The 11,315-nt window shown below is 37.8% G+C and overlaps 1 protein-coding gene across 6 annotated transcripts in view; it reads left to right on the top strand.

The window, feature by feature from the left end:
* Window positions 1-11,315, top strand: part of L3MBTL3 (L3MBTL histone methyl-lysine binding protein 3) — a 123,676-nt gene that overhangs the window by 23,512 nt on the left and 88,849 nt on the right. For 4 of the 6 annotated variants that reach the window (XM_023230610.3, XM_023230611.2, XM_023230613.2 and 1 more), the window contains 5 exons: window positions 353-469; window positions 7,258-7,369; window positions 7,729-7,803; window positions 9,227-9,386; window positions 10,819-10,951. In XM_023230610.3, the coding sequence (XP_023086378.2) occupies window positions 368-469; window positions 7,258-7,369; window positions 7,729-7,803; window positions 9,227-9,386; window positions 10,819-10,951 (582 nt within the window). In that variant the 5' untranslated portion in view covers window positions 353-367. The remainder of the gene's footprint in view (window positions 1-352; window positions 470-7,257; window positions 7,370-7,728; window positions 7,804-9,226; window positions 9,387-10,818; window positions 10,952-11,315) is intronic. The other 2 variants (XM_023230614.3, XM_023230615.2) reach the window with 1 other exon arrangement.

The following is an 11,315-nucleotide window of genomic DNA, read 5'->3' on the forward strand; positions in this document are numbered from 1 at the left end:
GAAAATAGACTACTTACAGGCAAGGAATTCTATCCATATGGCATTATGACTTTTTGTTTTAAGTGAATATGCCTTGAATCAATGCATTTCTTTTGTTTATGAATAGAAAATGTTTACCATAACACTTTTTAACTTAGAAATTTTTATTAATATTTTTTCTCTATACTTTTCCAAGGATTGTACTAGGAAAAAAGTGTTAATATTTTTGAAGTAGTTGTTTTTAGATCTAGGAATGTGGGATATTGTGATCAAGAAAATTATGTAATTAAGGGGAACTGAACTAATGAGTACTAAATTAAAAACAGATTTCCATGTGGAATATTTAGTGATATGCTTTCTTTTCCCCTTTCAGGTTAAAAAATAAATCATGACTGAATCTGCCTCTAGCACAAGTGGTCAAGAGTTTGATGTATTCAGTGTTATGGACTGGAAAGATGGAGTGGGCACGTTACCAGGAAGTGACTTAAAGGTAAGTTCTCTTTATTACATACAATTATGTGTGTGTGCATCTGTGTGTGTGCTTACTTAAAATTGGATACATATGTGAAATAAAAATTAAAAGCATTAATCATAGTAGTGTGTGTTTTAGATGATGCTTAGACCTCCACAATAAATGTGCAAGACAATTTGAAATACTGATGGAATGGCAGAGCCTTTGTCACTTGGATTAGGGGAGTAAGGACTGTTTCTGCAGTAAGTGCTTATTTTGCGCAAATTGATTTATAGTTTCAAGAGGGATCATCTCAGTTTTGACTCTTATCATGGCAGCCTATAAATACAGAAATGACTGACTTAGAAGACCTATCTTTTTTTGATTTTGTAGTAATGCGCTTTGTAACTTCAGATGAATAGCCACAATCTCTGTGTCCTAGAGTTCTCATTTAAAAACTGGATAACGTTAAAGTATTGAATAAAAGGATTATTCACCTCTCTTAAATTGTACTGTAAATATGGATTTTTATATAGTGACCTGTTCAAAATCGGGTTCTTCCTGTAAATCCGTCTGCCTTAGTATAGATGAGAACTCTTTGGAGAGCAATACTTCAATCTGCTGCTTTTGTATAACCTTGCCCTGCCTCCTTTTCCCAGTAACCCCAAACCTATTCCAGGACTACTTCTGTTGTCCCATGAAACATGGTTGTGCAAGCACCCATCTGGGAAACCAACTACCCCCATCTCTCATTTCTAATTTACTTTTGCTCTGATCCTCTCTCTGGAACCTTGAACCTGTCTGTGGCCTTTTAGACTTTGTGTTTGCGCTTGATCGTTCAGGTATTTGAACTTCCCATCTCCCCAACAGGCCATTGCTTGGTTTACCTCTCAAATGTTTGGTATTCTAGGCTATCTTGAATAGAAATTCCTGCTCCCTAATTTAGGCCTCTTGGAATCTAATCCCTTTTAGTGGCTGCTTGACAACTATCCTAGCCAAGCCTGCCCTAGCTCATCCTCAGTGGTGAGATTTGGACAATCTGCCTGTCATTGGAAAAATACTTAGATTTTAGTTGGGTTTGATTTAATTAAGTGTAATGTGCCAACATCTCTGAGTTTAGTGTAACAAAAATGTTGCACTGAGGTTTAGTAGAATCTGGAGAGGAGATTGGGTTTTCAATTTTATTTCTGTATAACCTTGAAAAAGCCAGTTAATCTCTTTGGGTCAAGTTTCCTCTGCAGTAAATTAGGAATTAAACAAATGCTAAGGATTTTACCTGTGCTAACATTCTCCAAATATTCATCTGGATAAGCATATGACAGAGGAAGGTTGCTGAACATTTTTGAGAAAGAAAAACTGTGTCTCCAACTGGTCATGTCAGCTACATAATAGCTACCCAAGCTTTGTCAAATTATTTCAGTTGCCTAAGTTTTGGAAGCCTTATCTGTAAAATTGAGGATATTAGAATCTATGTGATAAGGTGGTTTTGAGAATTGAACAAAGTCGTGGATACAGAACACTTAACAAATTGTATTTTTTCTGGCTTTATGACTTACTATGTAAAGTGCCATTTTTAATTGCTTTACTCCTTTATTTCCCTTGTATGTTTTTATCCCTTTTCTTCTCAATGGCTTTTTTTAAAAAAACTGTCACGTGGATGATGAAATTCGTAAGTTTTGTTCAGTTAGCTTTTAATAATAGAGTGAAGTTTCCATCCCTAAGAAATCTGGATTGCTTTAAGGTTTTCTAAGCAATGAGTTTGAGAAATTGACCTATTACTTGTATTAAGTTAATCAGGTAATTAAGCCATTTAACAGGTATTATCATCTGGGTTATTTGATAATAACTTTCAGACCCATCTTATTATCTGGGTAATTGCCATGTATCTAATTCATGTACTGTAGACAGTTTGATGCCTCTCTTTAAAAATAATTTACATGTCTTTTTTTTTTTTTTACCTTATGACCCTTTTTATCTGAGATTCAGAGATGACCCAACTGATTATATTACTGAAGATTTCTAATTCACTTGCTTCCTACTTAAAATCCAAGTTACTTAAGAAATCTGATTAAGAAATTGATTTTTCACAAAATTAGAATATTAGAAAGAACTTTCGATGAGTCATGAAATGTTCTCTCTCACATCATTCTTTGCCTATTTTATCCCACCCAGGCTTCTGTGTTTCAGTGGGTAATATAGTCAGCAAATCTACAGAAGTCCATTTCTTATCATGGGAACAGGTTTTTATATGCCTCAACTTTTGCTGTTTCAAAATAACTTTTCCTGTAAAAGCCCTATGATTGTTATCCAGTCAGTTACGCCCTTCTTTTTAACATTTTTAAACAGTTGCCGGAATCTTTTTGGTGAAGTTCAAGCCCCTTAGGTTTACCACAAGAGTTTTTTGGTGGTCTGGCCTCTGTTTTCCTCTCTGGCCATGTCTCATTTCACTCCCACTGCCACTCTTGTTTTCTACGCAGCCCAAACCACTAGTTGAAGCCTTTGCATGCTGGGCCCTTTTTACTGTTCCCTGTTGCTGGAATCCTTTCTCCACACTGGGCTGTCAAATGCTTATATAAACAGAGCACAGACATCTTCTCTGGGTGCAGTAGGGGAAAGAATAGAGAACGTACTCTCTGCTGAACACTACCTGCATCTTTTTATTTAATTCTTTTATTTTTTAAGGTAGTTCTGTCTCTCTTGTCAGTTTACAGATGGGGAAATGGAGGCCTGGGATGGTTAATTCACTTACTTAGGTCAGTTACTGGCAGGGGTCTTAAAACCAGGTTTTTCTGATATTTAAAATGGATTATCTTACCACTGCTATACTGCTGTCTAAAGAGAAGAAACACTTTCATATCAAAAGAGATGCAAAGAAAATGTTACAGGAATTTAGAGGAGGTAAAAATTTATTTCAGCTGGAGGGATTGGGAAGGCTTTGAAAAGCAGATGTCATTTGAGCTTCAGGTGGCTGGAAATATGTAGGAGTCTCCATGAATACTTTAGGGAGGAAGGGAAGGAGAAGGACTTCCAGAAGAGGGAGTAGCTTAAGAAGGTACAGGGTGTTAAGGGAGAAACAGCAAGTGTCCACTGACATTCTTGAAAATATTATAGTCATTAAAACACTTTTGCCTAAGCAAGCTTTGGAAACTTTACCAATACCTAGTTTGTCCTTTTAAAACGCAAATTAGTATTTGTAGATTAGTGTCTCAGGGCCAGCTGTAAGAACAGGGAGGTGACTAAGTGGCAGTGCAGAGGTACATGGTAGGGCTTCCCATACCCGAGCAGTTTCCGTACCTGAACTTCTAATGATGTCTGAAATTTATCCACAGACAATTGTTCCTCTGGGTCATAATGTCTTTCAGGGTCTCTCGGTAAAATGCAGATACACTCCTGAGAGGACAGCATCTTATCTAGTAAGAATAATTGCCAGTTAGCCAAGAGTAAGACCCTGCCTGCAGAAGCAGGCAGAAACCCAACAGTAAAATTCACTGCACTCTTAATATACGGTTTTTGCCTTGCTTTGATTAATGTTGAAAACAATTTAGTTTTTTATCAAACATCTTTGCCCTTAAAACACACTGGTAAGTCAATTCGCATCTCAACATTGAAGGTAATAAAATGAAAACAATAACCTGAGCAGCATCTTCTAATGGTTTATTATTAAATCAGGCAAATACAGGCAAAAGATCCTTTGACTCTACAATCAAAAATTAAAAATAGGCCGGGCGCGGTGGCTCAAGCCTGTAATCCCAGCACTTTGGGAGGCCGAGATGGGCGGATCACGAGGTCAGGAGATCGAGACCATCCTGGCTAACATGGTGAAACCCCATCTCTACTAAAAAAAAAAATACAAAAAACTAGCCGGGCGAGGTGGCTGGCGCCTGTAGTCCCAGCTACTCGGGAGGCTGAGGCAGGAGAATGGCATGAACCTGGGAGGTGGAGCTTGCAGTGAGCTGAGATCTGGCCACTGCACTCCAGCCTGGGCCACAGAGTGAGACTCCATCTCAAAAAAAAAAAAAAAAAAAAATTAAAAATAGAGTTGAATCAATTAAAGGTAGTTCAAGCCAAACAAAACATGTGCAGTCCCTTATATATTTCAGACATAATTGTTTTCTGATTGACCTGGATATATCCACATGCAGAAAAAGTCAGCAGATGTGTTTTATTTGCTTAATATTAAATCCCTTTTGTAAAGTTTATAATTTTGACTTTCTTGGTTGTAGAATGGAGCCACTTGGCAAGTTTTTATACGTATTTTAGCTCTCTAGGTTAAAAGAACTAATGATTTTAAAGAAATATAAACAAATGTGAAGTTTCCGTCATTCCAAAACCATTTGTGAAAGCATCACCAATTTCAGAACCTGGTGTTTTATTGGAAAACATAGTGTTAGGAAATGTATGAGTCTTTCTGGAATTCTGTCTGTAGGACTTCAGTAATGTTAGCAGGAACTATCAACCTTTGTGGTCTGACATTTTCTGTGATAGCAATGTTGTGGAAGACACAGTAAGCCCAAATTGAGAAGTCACAGAAAAATTTGATCCCTGTATGTTTTTGCATATGAGAGGATATTTTGAAAATGTTTTGAGGTATTTAATTTTTGAGATAAGCAACTTTGGTAAGAGCAGATGCTCTTCATTTTTTTTCAGGCTTATAATATGCCTTGAAAACTATGAATCGTATCCCCAGAAAGCTGTATATGCACATATCATAATTTTGCATCTGTTTTATGGGATTAATCAACCCTCAAAGTCCATCTGTGGATCTCTGGCTTAGAAGAGTGAACTGTGCCCCGAAGTGACATTGCATCTTTACTTTGTACTTAGACTGTAGGTCAGTTACTGGCAATAAATTTTAGGAGAAAGAAAAACTGACTGGGATTGAATGTTGCATTGTGGGAATCTTTCCTTTTAACTTTGAAAGTGTTTGAACCTGAAGCTTCTAGATGTCATAGGTCTGAGTTCTGACTTGGAGATTTCACTCAGTGGTGTTTTCTTTCTCGGTCTTTGAAATGGAGGGTGGTTTGCTGTTTTACAGCAATTTGAAAACTTAAGACACGGGAGACTTTCTATTTAATGTAAATGTTTGATGCTATTTCTTACATTTTGTATTTGTCAAATAAGCATAAATTAACATCAGTGACATCAGGTAAGGTAAAAGCAAAATTACCTGAAGTGCATTGTCAAGCTTGTGCCTATTGTTTTTGAATTTTAATTCAAATTGTTTTTTATCACATTCTTTAATATCATTAATTAATGATTATCATAGTAGCTTGTTCTTTCTACTCTTGCCCAGCAGATGGTACTGTCAGCCTTATTTTGAAATATTCTGTCTTCAGAGTAATCATTAAAAACATTTTTTTAAAGATTTCTTTTTCCAAAAGTGAAGTTATTTTTAGCTCTTTTCCTTCTAAATAAATTTTTACCTCTTCCTACGTTGACATTTTGGTATATACACTTGGTATAGTACTCGCATTTTACCTGGGAACTTGTATCTGGAATACGTTCATAGTAGGAAGAAGACATTCTCACATTCCTTAACCATTTCCACACATTTAGTCTAGAAACCATTTCGTAATTGTGGGCTATGCGGAGAACATTGTTTAAGGTGCTGTTTTCACCTGATAGAAAAATTATTGATACTTTTTGCCTAAGAGTTTTCCAACTTGCAGTCAGAATGTCGTTTAGTTAAATAAATCATTATATTGGCATGTTGTCCAGATCGATTTTTTCGGATTGGCAAATGGAGGGCCTTGCTTAAGCACTACATATTTGCATGCTCATAATTTCTCTGAAAGATCTGAAACATCTTACTATCCTTTTGAATTCTGAGCTTTCTAGTTTTTCATCACCTGCTAAAATTAGTGGGTCCTTAATGTTATTCTGTTTTATGGAAAAACAGAAGGAATACAGAAAACTGCTTGAAACTCATGAATGTGTGAGTAAACCTCGCTGTTTCAGAGAGAATAGGGTCTCCACATGTAGGTAATGGCTAAGCCTTCAATGCATACACACAGTACAACCAGGTCGTTGTAGAAACCTATTTTGTTTGAAGCTTTCTGTCAGGTGAAAGGAAATTTTCAGTATTTGGAATGGGAATGTCCGTGAAATCAAGATGCTGTTGCTTTTTAGTGATAAAATCGGCGTGTAGCTGGTAGACTACTTGTTCAGCTCCCAGAGAAATTTCCAGTTACTTTAGAGGACTATAAGTGAAGATAATGCAGAATTCTAAAGAGCAGTGAAAGACAGAGGAAGTAATGGCATTGGGGTCATGTGGCTCATGCTTCAACCTTCTGTGCTCACGTCTTGGATTATAAGGAAAAGGATGTCCAGGCCATTATTTCTGGCATAGGGATATTCCTTCTCTCCAAACTGGGTGAGCTTGGGCAAGACAAATTGATTCCTGGGAAAAGAGTAATTTTCCTTTTACTAAATGTGATTTTTAAATAAGAAAAAATATGACATAAGAAAAAATAAGTTTTAGTTAAAACACACATGCGCGCACACACACACACACACACGCACAAAGTGTGTTCGAAATGATAGCCCATCAAGTAAACTGCCAACTCTATAGGACAGGGCAGAGCAGGGTTGTTGATATCCTTCAGCAGACCTTGCTGCTTTGTTCTCTTCTCCTTCCTTGAATTCCAAAACTAGTAAAATGCAAAGGTCTTAGTATTGGTGGGAGACTTATCAGGATGTAATTGTCTAAATTAACTTTTAACGTGTAATTAATTTGCTTGAAGACTATATGTGTCAGCCATTAAATAATTAATGACTTTCCTGAGCACTTTTGTAAATTTTGCCTCTTTCTGCTCTGTTGTCGCTAGTTTCGGGTAAATGAGTTTGGAGCCTTGGAAGTTATTACAGATGAGAATGAGATGGAAAATGTTAAAAAAGCAACTGCTACAACCACTTGGATGGTACCAACTGCTCAAGAAGGTAAGCATGGGTATCTGCATTTTATTTCTTGCTTTTGAAAGATTCGAAATAAGAATATCTAAAATTTTATAATAGGCTGGAACTTTGAAGGCCCCGGGTAATTTTTATCCCTCATGTTGTTAGGTAAATTTCTATAATGAAACTGATAGGAGCCAGCTTTTATGTTTTAAAATAACTATAAACTCTCTTCTTTCCTAATGCCAGATCTGTAGTAGCACAAGGTTAGTTGGAAATTAAGTAAATCCATGTTGTAGCCTACGCAGGTGATTTAGCCAAAAGCCTGCCACTTTTTTTCTCATCTACTCCGATGGTTGTAACTAACACCTATATGCTGATGACTCCTAAATCTACATCTCCAGCCCCGACCTCTCCCCCGAGCTCCAGGCCCGTATTTCCACCTGCCTACTGGACATCTCCACCTGGATGTCCCACAGGTACCTCAAACTCCACATGTCTGAAATGCAATTCATTTTCTATTTCTTTCTCCCCTCCCCACAAAGCTGCTCTTTCTTCCCTAACCCATATTTCAGTTGACAATAGCACCATCCACCCAGTGGACAAGAAAGAAGTATAGGAGTCATCCTGAATTTGTTCTTCCCATCCCCATATCCTGTTACTTATACCTCTTGATTTTTATTTCCTAATATGTCTCAGATCTGGCCTTTTCTACCTATCATCTTTGCCACAGCCTTAATGTAGGCTCTTCTCAACTCTCATCTGAGCTATTGCAGATGTCAGTCTGCTTCTAATTTTATCCCCTTCCAATTGGTCCTGCACCTTGAAGCCAGAGGAACTTACATAGATTGCTTATCTGACACTTCACTGATTTCTCATTGCCTTTTTAGCAGAACATACAAAGATCTGGGTGCTGTATGCACCTCCCTGCTCGCTTTGTCTCCTCAGTCTCCATTTCCTTCTTTGTATGTTGTGTCCTGGCAGTGCCAGCAGCACAGAATTATGTGTAATTTCCCCAACACATCATGTGGTTTCATGCTTTCTTGCCTTTACTCATGCTGCTTTTTCTGGCTCAAATGCCATTTCTCTCTTTGTCCAGTTGGTAAATTCCTCTTTGGCCTTCAAAACCCTGTTGAGGCTTTCTATCAGAAAATCCTTCTCTGACCTTACCCTAGGCTGAATGAATCACTTCTTCTGTACTACTTCTGGACGTTGTTTATGCCTCTAGTATTGCATGTATCACATTTTATTATAAATACTGGTTTTCTTGCCTGTCTCCTCTTCTAGACTGTGAGCTCTCTTGGGCAAGGTCTCTACTGTCATTATTAATGTCTAGAATAAATTGGTGCCTAATAACTGTTGGCTGAATGAATGATTAGCCTAACAATTCAGGCAAAAGGAGATGTGAGTTTCTACACAATTTGGATACACAATTTGATTCAGGAAATGTACTACATTGAAAGCGTAATAGATGAGATGTTGATTTAGCCAATTAAGTGAAACAAAATCATTCATCAACAGATTGTAAATGTGAAATAAAAGATCTTTTGAAATTTTCTGAAAGATACAAATATAGAAGAGGATTTTATAGATCGATATATGCGTCTTCTGAATTTAGTGACTAATGAAATTTTCTTCATTTTACTTTGAACTCTGTAGAAAAGCCTTGGGCAAGCTTTTGTTTATCCTTTCTGCAGAATATCTTTTCATTATTTGAATGACTTGAGTGATTTTTACAGAGCCCATACCCCGCAAAAACACTATCATTTGATCATTCATTCATTCAACAAACACTATTCTTTATTGTGTTGCTAACAAAATTATTAGAAGAAAAAGTTTAATTGTATTTTAGAATGTCTTCTGTCATGCTTTTAATTTGCATTTCTTCTTTTCATCTTCTAGTCTTTTCAGAGAAGACTGGGGTACCTTTCAGGTTGAAGGATCCAGTGAAAGTAGAAGGGCTTCAGTTCTGTGAGAACTGTTGTCAGTATGGCAACGTAGATGAGTGTCTTTCTGGAGGAAACTATTGCAGCCAGAATTGTGTTCGGCACATCAAAGATAAGTAGGTTTTTTCCCCATTCCATCTATAAAATGAGTTTTGGAGTCCAAAGTCATGGTGCCTGAGAATATAGAAGTTTGATGCTCTCTGACATTGGTCACCTATTGATACCTTTTTCCCAGAGACTTTTCCTTTAGGGCCACATGGGCCCTAACCCCTATATGGGACCTGGTGACGTCTGTCATGCCTGGTCTGAGTTGTATGACTAACATTCTGCCTGCAAAACAGCCTCTGCCTCTGCCTTCAGTCTTCCATTTCCATTCATTTGATTGTTCTTCAGCTAAGAGTATTTAGTTTTTTCTGGGCTACATACACATTTTGATGACACATTTATAAAAACATAGTTTTGTTTATATTTTGGGAATTCTTAGGTAACTCGGCTAAAACTCCACATATGGCATAAAGCTTCCACTGATTTGTAATCACCTGAGTGGAAATGGCCATAGGGAAGAATGTAGTGAGTTGTGTCACTGATGATCTGAAGGTGTGGGCTGAGGATTATGACACAGCGGTATCAGCTGTGACTGGCAGTGGTGTGTGACCTTCCCATTTGGGGACTGTCTGACAAAGTTCAGCTTACTGCCAAGCGGGTGTTTTTCTTGCATATCATTGTATACTACAAAGAAATGACTGGACATTTATATTTTAGTGCGTTTTCCATGTATTTTAATCAGCACAGGCTTGGGAACTGTCTTGTTTTTCTTTTTTTTGAGACGGAGTCTTACCTTGTCGCCAGGCTGGAGTGCAGTGGTATGGTCTCGGCTCACTGCAACCTCCACATTCCCAGGATCAAGCGATTCCCCTGCCTCAGCCTCCTGAATGGCTGGGACTACAGGCACATGCCACCACACCCAGCTAGTTTTTTGTATTTTAGTAGAGATGGGGTTTCATCATATTAACCAGGATGGTCTTGATCTCCTGACCTCATGACCCGCCCGCCTCAGCCTCCCAAAGTGCTGGGATTACAGGCATGAACCACTGCACCCAGCTGGAACTGTCTTGTTTTTCTTGGCTAACTGATGTTTCACAGAGTTACACTTCGCCTTTTTTTGGTTGGATTTTTCATTCTTAATAACTGCTAGATCCTTGTTTGACCCTGAAAACAAATGTCTCTAAATAATTCTTTTATTAGTATAGATGGTAGATGTGACAGACAAATAACTTGTTAGAACCTATTTCATACATATCGCTGGCCCCTTTTGAAATTAATATACAGGGTAATTTTCATTTTCTGCCCTGACAGATGTCATATGTAATAGTGGTTTTCAGTGTTCCTGATATATGATAGTCTCATGCCTACAGATTTCTCGTGGTAGTTAAAGATTTTTCCTTTGGAGGGTGATTTTTTTTTTTTAATTGTTGCATTGATGATCAACAAGTAGATGTTTGATAGGTATTATCTCTTGTCACTATTTTGGGTTTATAAACACAACAGAGATCAGAAGGAAGAAAGGGACATAGAAGAAGACAACGAGGAAGAAGATCCTAAGTGTAGTCGGAAGAAAAAACCAAAATTATCTCTGAAAGTGGACCCCAAGGAGGATGGAGAAGAGAGAGATGATGAAATGGTGAGTGCCTCTGCCTGACACAGGAGTGCAGGGATGCGTCTTTAGTGGGTAGCATCACAGTCACAAGCACTGCTCTAGAGCCCACTGAGTTCACATGTGGGTTCCAGGACTATCTGTGTTACTGTCAGCAAGTTATGTGGCCTCTCTGCACCTCGCTGTCCTGATCTCAAAATGGGAATCATAAACAATAGTATCTTTCTCTCAGGGTGAAAAAGTGGGCTGTCTTGAAATTTAGTGCTAGGGTGAAAGGGAATGTTTAAACACATTCAGTCTTGTAGATGAATCTTAAATTCCTCTTGACAACAAAATGCCAATCCAATTTCATTAAATTGCAGACAGATCTCATAAAACTATCTGAGTGGTT

The sequence above is a fragment of the Piliocolobus tephrosceles genome, chromosome 5, assembly GCF_002776525.5.
Source record: "Piliocolobus tephrosceles isolate RC106 chromosome 5, ASM277652v3, whole genome shotgun sequence".
Taxonomy (NCBI): domain Eukaryota; kingdom Metazoa; phylum Chordata; class Mammalia; order Primates; family Cercopithecidae; genus Piliocolobus; species Piliocolobus tephrosceles.